Below are 14,354 nucleotides of genomic sequence, written 5' to 3'. Positions count from 1 at the left end.
GTCCAGTGGTTAAGACTCTTGTGTTTTCAATGCAGGTTCGATCCCTGGTCAGAGAACTAAGGTCCCATGTGCCAGTGTGGCCCAAAAAATAAAAGTGCATGGAACTCAAGTATGTGCTCTGTCAGCGGGCAGGGATGGCTGGCAGTGGGCCAGAGTATGGAGCAGGAGCTGGGCATGATTGAGTAGTATGGGCAGCTTTACAGCAGCACAGCCACCTTTAGGGAAGGGATCAAATGGATTCCTACCCCAGGTCCACTGAGTTGCTTATCCCTGTTAGAGGGTCAAAGGGTAAACATTGGGGGAGCAAATCAGTATTTAGTTACATGGATATAAATGCATTCAGTTCAGTCGCTCAGTCTTGTCCAACTCTTTGTGATCCCATAGACTACAGCACACCAGGCCTCCCTGTCCATCACCAACTCCCAGAGTTTACTCAAATTCGTCCATTGAGTCAGTGATGCCATCCAACCATCTCATTCTCTGTCCCCTTCTCCTCCTCCCTTCAGTCTTTCCCAGCATCAGGGTCTTTTCCAGTGAGTCAAATTTTTGCATCAGGTGGCCAGAGTATCGGAGTTTCAGCTTTAGCATCAGTCCTTGCAATGAATATTCAGGACTGATTTCCTTCTGGATGGACTGGTTGGATCTCCTTGCAGTCCAGGTCTCTCCAAGAGTCTTCTCCAGCACCACAGTTCAAAAGCATCAATTCTTCGGTGGTCAGGTTTTTTTTATAGTTCAACACTCACATCCATACATGACTACTGGAAAAACCGTAGCTTGGACTAGACGGACCTTTGTTGGCAAAGTAATGTCTCTGCTTTTTAATACACTGTCTAGGTTGGTCACAGCTTTTCTTCTAAGGAGCAAGGCTTTCATGGCTGCAGTCACCGTCTGCAGTGATTTTGGAGCCCCCCAAAATAGTCTTGTCACTGTTTCCATTGCTTCCCCATCTGTTTGCCATGAAGTGATGGGACGGGATGCCATGATGTTAGTTTTCTGAATGTTGAGTTTTAAACCAACTTTTTCACTCCTCTTTCACTTTCATCAAGAGGCTCTTTAGTTATTTGCTTTCTGCCAGAGGGTGGTGTCATCCACATATCTGAGCTAATAGGCCTTTCAATACTTCTGCCTTTGTACTGAGAGTTCTCAACGGCCTCCAGTCAGGGAGAACTCGGGATCTAGGGTTGGGAAAACCCTGAAGAGAACCCCCGTAGCTGAGCCGGGTTGGAGCTGGCCACCGCAGGTACCCCTACCTGGCTGGGCGGATGGTCCCAGAGAGCCTGCTTCCGCTCTGCGGGCCAAGCCCAGCTTGACTCTCATTGGCTCATGGAGGTAAGTGACAGACTCCAGAGCCAATGGCTGGTAAAAGCTGCCCGCCGCCCGCCTAGTACGACCGAGGCACGTTGGACAGCGGACCCACGCGAGTTAGAAGCGAGCTACCGCCCGCCTCAGACTAAAAAAAAGGACTGGCAGCACTCGTCCCTCGGGTCGCTCGTAGCCGACCCCTTAGTTCTTTGTGAGTGTCCCCCAGATGCTTCTAATACGGGCTCCGCGGCCCCTGCGAGCTTGCGGGGGGCGGGACCATCTGGTCCAAGCTCCGTTTCGAGCCACGCCCGCCGGCGGTTTGGCCCACTCCCCGCCTGGGGCCGCCTCGGCGTAGCGGAGGCCTCGGGACCGGTTCGACCGAGTTAGGACTGAACAGGCCGCGGCCGGAATTGCCCGAACCCAGGTGAGCACGTCCATGGCCGCCCGCCCTGCGCGGGGAGGTCACACCGCTCTCCGGCGATTGGCCCCGGGGAGGCTTCCGAAGCCAATGGGCGCTTGGCTCAGGGCGCGGCTCTTCAAACCTTTCCTCCGGCTGCCAGCCGAGTCCTGGTCCGGCTGTCGACCGGTTCCTGGTGGCTGCCCTGCCTCCCGGCCTTTCCTCCCTCTAGACGACCCATCGGATCGAGCTGCCTGAGGGGGTGGAGGACACAGGGTCAGGATTAAGGTCAGAGGCCTTCTTGGGGTGGGATTGGCCCAGAAGGAGTAGGAGCCCAGGCCTGGGTCAAGGAGAGACTGCAGGATCTGGCTTCAAAGAGTTAAAAATGCCAACGATATTCTGATTAAGCCGAACATGCTGTACGCAGAAAGGGCATCACCGTGTCACTTGACTCTGTCTCCCCATTTATGCGTGAGGGCCTTGAAAGCAGACAGCGGTGCTTCTCATTGACTTAGAATAAGGGATCAATGCAGTCCATGGGGTCCATAGGGTCGCAGAGTCTGACATGACTTAGTGACTGAACGACGACAAAAAGGATCAATAAATGCGTGTGAGATGAATAAATGAGTAGACAAGGTCCAGTTGAAATTGTGTTTACATAGGTCCCTAAAAACCCAGTGACCATTTTTAAAAAAACTTTTATCCACTCTCAGATACTGGATTTAATAAGCTGACACTGTGTGCTTACCACGCTATGTGCCAGCACTTTAAACCTTTATTTGTATCTGTTCATAGCAATTCCAAGGGTAGGTACAAACATCACCCTCCCCTGCTGCCCAGCTTTGTACAACTGAAGAAACTGAACTGGACTGAGAAGAGCTCAAGTCAGTTGGCTAAGGACACAGGCGCTGCTAGCTGCAGAGGCAAACTTGTGAGCCCTGGAACCGGTCCTGCCCCTTCCAGGGCATTGCCTTTGCCTTTCACTGGTGGGAAATGATGCATCTTGAGTTCAGCCTTCTGCCCCTCTCGGTGCTGTTACCTGCTTGTGTAAGGGTCAGTTTCTCTGAGTCTCCACTGTCAAACGGAGACAATTCTAGTTCCCAGGATTACATGGGATAATGTGTCTGACATTGGGAATTTGGAGTGGGAGGGACTCAGATTCCTAGTCCGATGCCTAAAGGAGAGCCTATTTAACTACCTAGTGCCCACTTTGTGGGACAGTGAATATGCTTGAGTCAAAAGGGAGGGACAGGGAAAGGGCCCCACTTACACAGCTCCGAATCGTTCTAAGTCTGGTAAGGACGCCCGCTCAGCGAACGTCGGTGGAATGCACGTCGTGTGCCTCTGTGGTTAGGAGGGTGGTTTTCCCCCCCTTTTCCCCCATAAGGCAGCTGCAGCGTCTCGCAAGGGCTCGTCTGAAACAATCTCTCCGGATTCTTGCCCTAACCCTCCGTCTCGCCGGCCGCGCCAGCCAGGTCGCAGCCAGCCGAGGGCGCTGCGGGGCATGGACGAGGAGCGTCGCGGGACCTGGTTCGGCTTCGGTTTCTGCGGCTTCGGGCAGGCGCTGGGCTCGGGGCTGGGGCGGCAGGTACACAGCCCCGAGCCGCTGAGGACGCCGGGCGGCAGCCTCGGCGTCTGCCGCGTGAGCGCGAGCTGGAGCTACACAGCCTTCGTGACCCGTGAGCGCCCCCTCCGTCCCCGCCCCCGGCCACCGGCGCATGCCGCCCCCTCCGTCCCCAGCCCGCTCTCCGCCCTCCGCAGGTGGAGGCCAGGTGCAGCTGTCGGGCGCAGCGGGCGGCACGGCGGACGGATGCACGGATGCGTGGGCGTCGGAGGAGCTCCTGGTGCTGCTGCGCGCGGGGCCGGGAGCCGGGGCGGAACTGCAGGCCTGGGCGCCCGGTTCGGCAATGCGTGGGGACCCCCTCTGGTCCCAGGCCGTGCAGGAGGCGGAACACGGACCCAGCCGTGATGAGACCCAGGCGGGGCTGCTGCCGCTGCTGCCCTGCGCTCGTGCCTACGTGAGCCCGCGGCCGCCCTTCTACCGGCCTCTGGCCCCCACGCTGCGGGCGCGTCGGCTGGAGCTGGGCGCCGAGCACGCGTTGCTGCTGGACGCCGCGGGCCAGGTATTCTCCTGGGGCGCAGGCAGGTGAGTGGGGTTGGCCAGGTGGGCCTGCTGGACTTTTGCTGGGATGCCGGGGTTGAGGGTTCGGTAAATGTGACCTCGGAGTGGGAGGTCAGCATACAGGTGGCTGGAGGGAGTGATTGGGCAAGGACAGGGAGGAGACCTCTTGGTGTGACTGTAGCTGACTGGGACCTCCTTTGCTCAGGCATGGACAGCTGGGCCACGGGACCCTGGAGGCAGAGCCAGAGCCCAGGCTGTTGGAGGCGCTGCAAGGCCTACGCATGGCTGAAGTCGCCGCAGGTGGCTGGCATTCTGTGTGCCTGAGTGGTGAGTGACCTAGGGCTTTTCCAAAACCAGCTCAGGGTCTCGCAGGTGCCAAACCTTCCTCCTCCTCTCCCCATCTGATGGGTGGCCTAGCCAGGCCTCCTTCCAAGCTCATCCCGCATCCATCAGCCCAGTCATTCCTGACTCCCAAATGCCTCAGATTCAGCACCTGCCCCCCGCCCCCTCATCACCACCCTCATAATCTGGACTGTTGGCAGTTGTTTCCCGTCTTCTGGTCTCACTACCCCTCCCATCCATCTGCCTCCATCCAGGGCTGTCATTTTGGTCCCCAAGGGAGAATGGGGGCGTGAGGGGCAGCCGAGACAAGGAGGACGGAGAAGAAAGGTAGCAGCTGCCCAGGTGGCCGTAATGCGTGGCACAGGGTAGACACTGAGAGGCCCACCCGGAAGAGGATGGTGGTCAGTGTGAGCTCTGGTGGTGTCGTGGCTGGTCACCCAGGATGGGAATGAGCGTCCCTTGAGACTGTGTTCACCCCTCTGGCAGGAGATCCAAGTGCAGCTGATAGCTAGGCTGTGGGATAGGGCTGGTGGCAGATGATTTTTGCAAGGATCTGCATCAGGGGCTCTGGCCACTACTTAATATTGTTACTGACCAGGTCGGGCCGCACAGCCAGCCAAACACTGAGACACCAAGGTTGATAGCCAAGAGTTTATTCACAAGGCAGCCAAGCGAAGAGACAGGAGAATAAGCCCCCAGTCTGCCACCTTGAAGGGTTTGGGTTATTTATGGCATAAGCCAGGTGGTCTTAGGCATGGAGAAAGGTGATTGGAGGTAGGGAAGAAGGTGAGGTAATCAGTGTTATGAGCAGGCATACCTGAGTCAACATGGTTCTGCAGATTTCAAAGTGGAGGCGCTTTGGGACTTCCCTGGCAGTCCAGTGGTTAGGACACGGAGCTTTCACTGCTGGGTTCAGTCCCTGGTCAGGGAACTAAGATCCCACAAGCCACGCAGGCAGCGGGAAAAAAAAGGAGGCAATTAGCATGATCTGAGGGTGGAGTTTTCCAGCCTTCTGATATCAGAATTCCACTCACTGGCCATGTGCACAGTCCCAGTTTTAGGGTCAGTGGTCCCATTTAGTCTCCAGCTGGCTTTTGCTGGGCAGGTGCTGACTCCAAGTTCCTGTGAAACAGCTGGGTTGCATGAAACTGTATGCAATTAAAGGGAAAAATAGAAAAATAACCAAAGTGAACTTAATGAAGGCACTTTACAAGCAAAGGGGTTTTAATAGTGTGTTCCTCATCTGTTCTCCAAGGAAAGTTCAAGAATTTCTCCTTAGTTATCACCTTCTGTTAACTCCGTGGGGCATGGTTTCACTCGGGATCTTTAAAAATGACTTAGGCCTGCATTCTCCCCTGCCTATGCTAATGGGCCTGGGTTGGCAGCCAGGCTTGAGAACTGCTGGGCAGGAGGAAAGAGACGAGAGGATCGGAAAGTGAGTGCAATGGGAGTCTCACACTGAGATCCAAAAGGAGTCTGAGGCCTCGGTGTCGTGTGGTTGGAGCACTAACGCTTCAGACCAGACCTCCTAGGTTGACACCAGCATCACTCTGCCCCTCGTGATCTTGGGCAGAACACCTCACCGCTCAAGCTTCTCTGGAGTAAAGTGGGGACGTGCTGCTTCAAACACTGGCACGGATTAAACACTTGAAAAAATCAGCTACTGCAGTTAGTGAGTTTTTAGCGTTAGGGCTCCTGCTCCAGCCAGCAAACTGTACGGTGTTGTGGGAGGGGGCAGGCGATGTTGAGAGCTTCTAGAGGCCTTCAGGGTGGGGCAGGGTGAAATGGGTCAGCTGTGCGGCCACAGATGGAAACCGACCTTTTGGTGATAAGCGAACTGTAGTGCATACAGATGTCAAAATACACGCAGTGTTGTGTACATGAAACTTATACAGAAAGTTTCATGCTGTGTCAGTTAAATCAGTGCTGTGTCAATTTAAAAAACACATTTTTTTAAAAAGGTCTTCAGGACCAGTGATGGGTAGGATTGAAGAAAGGAGCCTGGGCTCACTGGATGTGAAAGATACTAAGGAACTTCCAGGGACTCATTTCCAAATTGCATGTTGGGGGTGGGGGCTGGGAATTAACAACAAAGGGGAAAAGTGACCCTGGAGAGGAAAGCCTAGTAAGAGGTGTCCTTTAAGAACAGGGTGACCGGATGCACTCAAGGGGGAAAGGCCCTGCTGAGACAAGGAAGCTGCTGGGCCCTGGGGAGGTACTTAATCTGGAACGCTGACCTGGGTGCGGCAGGCAAGTGTTGTCTCTCGGGAGCCGCACTCCTACAGGGAATGTGGATGGATGCAGGGGTGATCTGAGTCTGTTTAATGGGACCCTATTCTCTCTGTCTCAGAGACAGGAGATATTTATATCTGGGGCTGGAATGAATCAGGGCAGCTGGCCCTGCCTACTAAGAGCCTGGCAGAAGATGGAAAGACAACTGCGGGAGAAGGTGAGGGTCAGTTTTGTTAAAAATTTATTTTACTGAAGTACAGTTGATTTGCAGTGTTGTGTTACCTTGTGCTGTATGGCCACGTGATTCAGTTATACCTACGCATACATTTTTTTAATATTCAGTTTATCACAGGATATTGAGTATAGTTCCCTGTGCTATAGATTAGGATCTTATTGTATTTTCCATTCTATATATAATAGTTTGCATCTGCTAACTCCAAACTCCCAATCCATCCCTCCCCTACCCCCTCCTCCTTGGCAACCACAAATCTGTTGGTGAGAGTCAGTTGTTGATTTCCACACATTTCTGTCACTCCTGCCTCCTGGCCATAGGCCGGCTTGAGAGCTACAGGGCTCAGAAGGGGTATGTGGTATCCTTGGGACCCCAGGACACACTGAAGGACTCTGAGCCCCTTATGAGAGGGAGCACGGCAAGGCTGATGCCAGTGTCCTCACGGCTCACCCCACAAGCCTGTCAGCTCCAGCACTTCCCAGGGAATTCGGGGTTGGAAGGGACAGCTTTGGAGCTAGAGTAGGGGCTTCAGCTATTCTGTGTATGAATGAGGTTTATTATTTTGATTACTTTTTACGATCGAGGTGTAGATCAGGTCTCAGTGAGTGTTCACCATCATCATCATCATAACTCTTACTGCTTCTCTGAAGCCTCAGGACTGGAAGAAGATGGTTCCGAAGTGAAGAGAGGCTCTGCGGGTGAGGATGGAGCCCCCGCCCCCTTCATAGCGGTCCAGCCATTCCCAGCTTTACTGGACCTCAGCCCGGGCTCAGAAGCAGTCAAGGTCAGCTGCGGATCCCGGCACACGGCAGTGCTGACAAGTGAGTGGGGCCAGGTGGGCTGGTTCAGGATGGAGCAGGAAGCCCCCTCCGCCCACTGTCTAGCTGGCGGCTGCAGGAAAGGGTGTGGTCACTTAAAAGACTAGCAGCCTCACTCCCTGGGGCCTTTCACAGAGGCTACCCAGCCTGTCAGGCCCCGAAGGTTCTTCTGGAGGGAGGCTAGTGTTTGCCAGCCTTGCATCGGATGAGGGTCTGCCCAACCCTGCTCCTGAGACTCCAAATTTAGCTGTGAGTCATAGCCGTTGGGCATATAGGAAGGTGAACTTTTTCAGTCTGGATCCTTTACCACCCCAAACGCGACCAGCCTGTGTGCATGCTGCGTGCTAAGTCGCTTCAGCTGTGTCCGACTCTTTGCGACTCTCTTTGAGATTGTAGCCTGCCAGGCTACTCTGTCCATGGGATTCTCTGGACAGAGGAGTGGGTTGCCATGCCCTTCTCCAGGGGATCTTCCTGACATGTGACTATTGTTAAAAAAGGAGAGGGAATGTGTTGGTCTGCCAAGCAAATTGCACGACGACCACAGTGAGCTGGCTGTGGGTTGTGGCAGGCTGAGCTGGACTCATGCCCTGTCAGCGTGGCAACAGCCCCTTTACTGTCCTTTCGGTTGCAGGAACGGGGGAGCTCTACACCTGGGGCTGGGGTAAGTAAAGGGTCTGCTTTTGTGATGCTTAAACTAAGGGGAGGAAAAGACCTGCAGGTAGCGGGCAGGTGACAACAGCAGTGAAGCGAAGCGGAAGCAGGGGTCTCAGTCTCAGCACGCCCGCTGGACTGAAAAGCCATCTGTTCCCTTCTCTGGAACAGATCTAGGCACACTCAGGGCAGAGCTCAGAGAACCAGGAGGTATCAGCATTTCCCATCTACCTTTCTGAAAAAGTATGTATCCCCAGGGAATGTTTCGCCGGCATCTCTGAGACCTATTTTGCTCTGGCCCTGGGAAGAGAAAAAGGTAGAATGGAAATCTCTGGGCATCTGAGCTTAGGAGCAGGGAGCCTGGAGGATTTGCCTGGCTGTATGGTGCTGGTCTGAACTCACGGAGCAGACAGCAGCAGAGTCGTGGCCTAAGCCCAGCCCTTCGGTCGATGGGCTGATTTTCCTTCCTGGAGGGGAGAAGTCACAGGGCCCAGCAGAGGATGGCAAAGAGGCTCATTTCACTTTAGGTAAATATGGACAGCTTGGCCACAAGGACACAACCACTTTGGACCGGCCGTGCCGTGTGGAGTACTTTGTAGATAAGCAACTCCAAGTAAGAACTGTGAGCTGTGGGCCCTGGAATACCTACGTGTATGCTGTGGAGAAAGAGAAGAGCTGACCTATGGATAAGGGCATAAAAGAACAGTAGAGTGGAAAATTATTCAGCCAACACCTGTGAAACTCGCCACAGGGCAAGGAAACCACTGCCACACCCAGAGGCCTCTGCTTTGCCCCTCCCGCTCATAGCCCTCTTGCTCCACCTTAGAGCAGGCAGCATCTTCAACTTTGTCCCCCCATTAGAAACACCTGGAGGGAACTCCCTGGTGGTCCAGTGGTTAGGACTCTGCGTTTTTCACTGCTGAGGGAGTAGATTCAGTCCCTGGTCAGAGAACTAAGATTCCACAGGCTGCAGGGTTTGGTGTGCCCCACACTCCCAGAAAAAAAAACACCTGGAGATTTGTAACTGGATGCCTAGAGATGCATCTTGAAGAGAAAGTGAAAGTCGCTCAGTCATGTCCAACTCTTTCAACCCCATGGACTATACAGTCCATGGAACTCTCTAGGCCTAAATACTGGAGTGGGTAGCCTTTCCCTTCTCCAGGGGATCGTCCCAACCCAGGGATCGAACCCAGGTCTCCCACATTGCAGGCAGATTCGTTACCAGCTGAGCCAGGGCCGGGATCATAGACATGATGAAATCGTGAACTTAAGGGTGTGGAACATAGACGTGGGTAGATTTTTAAAGGGCTTCCCTAGTGGCTAAGACAGTAAAGAGTCTGCCTGCAATGCAGGAGACCTGGGTTGAATCCCTCCCTGGTCAGGAAGATTCCCTTGAGAAGGGATGGCAACACGCTCCAGTATTCTTGCCAAGCTGCCCCATCCCAGATGATTTTTGAGGTAGTGCTAAGACTGGGAACCGCTAGAGGTCATCTTTTGTTATTCATTTGAACTGTTTTCCCTTTGAATCTTACCATTCCATGTATACCTCTTTATACAGTAAAATTTGTCTGCTTTTGAACTTTAGGTAAATAGTCATTCTGTGTATATTCTTTTATGTCTTTTTTCATCAGCACTGTAAGATTCATCTGTGGTACCCTACAGCTCATTCACTTTCACTCCGTTACATGAATTATACCTCAAGTTTATATATTCTCTTGTTGATACTAATTTCTTTTTTCTTACTGAGTTAAAACACAAATAACAAAAAATTTATTATCTTAATCATTTGCAGCCGTCAACACCATCCAGTCCCATCTCTCCTCATCTTTTAAGTCTGAAACTCTACAGCTATTAAATAACTCCTCGTTCTCCGCAACCCCTGACAACTATCGTTACACCTTTTGTCTCTCTTTGTGATCTTGACTACTCTACCTAATGTAAGTGGAATCATAACAGTATTTGTCTATTTGTGACTGGCTTATTATCAGTTAGCATAATGCCCTCAGGGATCATCCATGTTGTAGCATACTGCACAATTTCCTTCCTTTCTAGGCCTTATTAATGTTCCATTGTATGTATAGGCACTACTTTATCCAGTCATTGGTTGATGGACACTTGGGTGGCTTTCATATTTTAACTGTTGTGAATAATGCTACTCTAAACATGGATTTACAAATACCTCTTTAAGACTCTGCCTTTAATTCCTTTGGATATATACCCTAAAGTGGAATCACTGAGTCATATGGTAATTCCATTTTTAATTTTTTGAGGAGCCTGCATTACTGTTTTCCACAGTGGCTTTAACATTTTACAACCCCACCAATAAATAGTGCACAAGGGTTCCAATTTCTCCATATCCTTACCCAATACTTTTTTTGCTTTTTTAAAAAAATGTGTTATGTACTTTTGGCTGCGCTGGGTCTTCATTGCTGTATGTGGGTTTGCTCCAGTTGTGGTGAGCAGGGACCGCTCTCGTTACGGCGTGTGGGCTTGTTGCCGTGGTTTCTCTTGTACAGGTTGGGCTCAGCAGCTGTGGCGCACGGGCTCAGTTGCTCCTCAGCATGTGGAATCTTCCCAGACCAGGGATCCAACTGTGTCCCCCGTGTTGGTAGGTGAATCCTCATCTATTGGACCACCAAGGAAGTCCAATTTTTTGCTTTTTTGACAGTAGCCATGCTAATGAGTATAAAGTGGTTATCTCATTGTAATTTTGATTGGCTATTTCCCTAAAGATTAGTGATGTTAAGTATCTTTTCATGTGCTTATTGACTATTTACATATCTTTTTTGGAGAAATGTCTATTCAGGTCCTTTGCCCATTTTGAATCAGGTTTTGGGTGTGTGTTGTTTTAGGAGTTCTCTATATATTCTAGGTATTAATACCTATCAGACTGATTTGGAAATATTTTCTCCCATTCTGTTGGTTGCTTTTTCACTCTGTTGATAGTGTCTCTTTTGCGTAAATATTTGTTTTTCGGTTGCATCGGGTCTTAGTTGTGGCTGTTGGGCTCAGTAGTTCGGTGCATGGGCTCCAGTTGTCTTGACACATGGGCTTAGCTGCTCTGTGACATGTGGGATCTCAGTTCCCAGACCAGGGATCAAACCTGTGTCCTCTGCGTTGCTTTAGATTTCCATGAGTCCGATTTATGTTTTTTTTTTGTTGCTTATGCCTTTGGTGTCATGTCTAAGAAATTATTGCCAAATTCAGGGTCTTGAAGCTTTTGTTCTATGTTTTTCTAATACTTTAATTTTTTAGGTCTTATATTTAGGTCCTTGATCCATTTTGAGTTAAATTTTTATATACGGTGACAGGTAAGGGTCAAACTTCATCCTTTTGTATGTGGATATCCAGTTTTCCCAGCACCATTTATTGAAAAGACTGTCCATTCTCCAGTGAATGGCCTTGGCACCCTTGTCAAAAATCATCTGCTTATATATTCAAGGGTTTATTTCTGGGCTTTCTATTCTATTCCTTTGATCTATATGTCTGTCTCTTTTATGTCAACACTGGCTTGATTACTATAACTTTGCAGTAGGTTTTGAATCTAGAATGTGTGAGTCCTATAGTTTTGTTCTTTTTCAAAGTTGTTTTGCTTGTTTGGGGTTCCTTGAGATCGCATGAGTTATAGGGCTTTTCTATTTCTGTATAAAGGTTCTTGAGATTTTAGGGATTGCTAGAATCTATAGATTGTTTTGGGTGCTACTGATACTTTAACAATATTAAGTCTTACTGATGCTGAAGCTGAAACTCCAATACTTTGGCCATCTCATGCAAAGAGTTGACACATTGGAAAAGACCCTGATGCTGGGAGGGATTGGGGGCAGGAGGAGAAGGGCACGACAGAGGATGAGATGGCTGGATGGCATCACCGAATGGATGCACATGAGTTTGGGTGAACTCCAGGAGTTGGTGATGGACAGGGAGGCCTGGCGTGCTGTGATTCATGGGGTTGCAAAGAGTAGGACACGACTGAGCGACTGAACTGAATCCATGATCATGGGATGTGTTTCCATTTATTTATGTCTATAACTTCTTTCAGCAGTGTTTTGTACTGGGTTGGCCAAAAAGTTTTTTTTTTGGTAACATCTTATGGAAAAACTCAAATGTGCTTTTTGGCTAACCCAACAGTCTTCATCATACATGTCTTTCACCTCCTTGGTCAATTCAGTTCAGTCACTCAGTCGTGTCCAATTTTTTGTGACCCTATGGACTGCAGCACGCCAGTTCTCCCTGTCTATCACCAACTCCCGGAGCCAGCTCAAACTCATGTCCATCAAGTCGGTAATGCCATTCCACCATCTCATCCTCTGTCGTCCCCTTCTCCTCTCACCTTCAATCTTTCCCAGCATCAGGGTCTTCTCAAATGAGTCAGTTCTTCGCATCAGGTGGCCAAAGTATTGGAGTCTCAGCATCAGTCCTTCCAGTGAATATTCAGGACTGATTTCCTTTAGGATGAACTGGATGGATCTCCTTGCAGTCCAAGGAACTCTCAAGAGTCTTCTCCAACACCAGTTCAAAAGCATCAATTCTTGAGCGCTCATCTTTCTTTACAGTCCAACTCTCACATCCATACATGACTACTGGAAAGACCATAGCTTCGACTAGATGGACCTTTGTTGGCAAGGTAATGTCTCTGCTTTTTAATATGTTGTCTAGGTTGGCCATAGCTTTTTTTCCAAGGACCAAGTATCTTTTAATTTCATAGCTGTAGTCACCGTCTGTAGTGATTTTGGAACCCCCCCAAAATAAAGTCTGTCACTGTTTCCCCATCTATTTGCCATGAAGTGGTGGGACCAGATGCCATGATCTTAGTTTTCTGAATGTTGAGTTTTAAGCCAACTTTTTTACTTTCCTCTTTCACTTTGATCAAGAGGCTCTTTAGTTCTTCGCTTTCTGCCATAAGGGTGGTGTCATCTGTATATCTGAGGTTATTGATATTTCTCCCAGCAGTCTTGATTCCAACTTGTGCTTCATCCAGTCCAGCATTTCTCATAATGTACTCTGCATATAATTAAATAAGCAGGGTGACAATATACAGCTTTGATGCACTCCTTTCCTGATTTAGAACTAGTCTGTTGTTCCATGTCCATTTCTAACTGTTGCTTTCTTGACCTGCAAGAGGCAGGTAAGATGGTCTGGTATTCCCATCTCTTGAAGATTTTTCCACAGTTTGTTGTGATCCACACAGTCAAAGGCTTTGGCATAGTCAATAAAGCAGAAATAGATGTTTTTCTGGAACTCTTTTTTTCAGTGATCCAACAGATGTTGGCAATTTGATCTCTGGTTCCTCTGCCTTTTCTAAATCCAGCTTGAACATTAGGAAGTTCACGGTTAAAATACTGTTGAAGCCTGACTTGGAGAATGTTGAGCATTACTTTGTTAGCATGTGACACGAGTGCAATTGTGCGGTAGTTTGAGCATTCTCTGGCATTGGAATGAAAACTGACCTTTTCCAGTCCTGGCCACTGCTGAGTTTTTCAGATTTGCTGGCATATTGAGTGCAGCACTTGGACAACATCATCTTTTAGGATTTGAAATAGCTCAACTCAAATTCTAATCACCTCCACTAGATTTGTTCGTAGTGATGCTTCCCAAGGCCCACTTGACTTCGCATTCTAGGATGTCTGGCTCTAGGAGAGTGATCACACCATCGTGATTATCTGGGTCATGAAGATCTTTTTTGTATAGTTCTTCTGTGTATTCTTGCCACCTCTTAATATCTTCTGCTTCTGTTAGGTCCATACCATTTCTGTCTTTCCCTGAGCCCATCTTTGCATGAAATGTTCCCTTGGTATCTCTATAATTTTCTTGAAGAGATCTCTAGTCTTTCCCAGTCTATTGTTTTCCTCTGTTTCTTTGCACTGATCACTGAGGAAGGCTTTTTTATCTCTCCTTGCTATTCTTTGGAACTCTGCAATTAACCTCCTTGGTTAATTGCCAAGTATTTTAGTCTTTTTGACTAAATTTTCCTCATTTTTTCCCTCATTTTTCTTTAGTGAGTTTAGCAAGTTGTAGGATACAAGAGCAATATACAAAAATCAACTATATATGTAGCCAAGTAACAACCAGAAATTCTAATTAAAAGATACCATTTACAATAGCATCAAGATATGAAATACTTAGGGATAAATCTGACAAAGATGTGAAATATTTGTACGCATGACCTATAAAATACTGCTGAGAGAAATTAAAGAAAACAGAAATAAATGGAGAGAGATGCCTTGTTTGTGGGTTATTAGTTCTCCCCAAGTTGGTCTA

The 14,354-nt window shown here is 49.3% G+C and overlaps 1 protein-coding gene across 4 annotated transcripts; it reads left to right on the top strand.

The window, feature by feature from the left end:
* Positions 1 to 5: 5 nt before the first annotated feature.
* RCCD1 (RCC1 domain containing 1) lies at positions 6 to 10,272 on the top strand. Of its 4 annotated transcripts, none has more exons than XM_005221836.5 (8): positions 6 to 1,726; positions 3,175 to 3,378; positions 3,461 to 3,845; positions 4,027 to 4,148; positions 6,514 to 6,612; positions 7,278 to 7,448; positions 8,077 to 8,106; positions 8,624 to 9,680. In XM_005221836.5, the coding sequence occupies exons 2-8, from the start codon at positions 3,204 to 3,206 to the stop codon at positions 8,773 to 8,775; spliced, it is 1,134 nt and encodes a 377-aa protein (XP_005221893.2). In that variant the 5' UTR covers positions 6 to 1,726; positions 3,175 to 3,203; the 3' UTR covers positions 8,776 to 9,680. The 4 variants fall into 4 exon arrangements, with proteins under 4 accessions (XP_005221893.2, XP_059735077.1, XP_010815269.2 ...); XM_059879094.1 differs by having other exon boundaries at positions 3,171 to 3,378; XM_010816967.4 differs by having other exon boundaries at positions 3,087 to 3,378.
* The last annotated feature ends 4,082 nt before the right edge of the window (positions 10,273 to 14,354 follow it).

This window comes from Bos taurus, chromosome 21 (assembly GCF_002263795.3).
Source record: "Bos taurus isolate L1 Dominette 01449 registration number 42190680 breed Hereford chromosome 21, ARS-UCD2.0, whole genome shotgun sequence".
Lineage (NCBI taxonomy): Eukaryota > Metazoa > Chordata > Mammalia > Artiodactyla > Bovidae > Bos > Bos taurus.
This window is presented reverse-complemented; position numbering and strand designations above follow the sequence as displayed.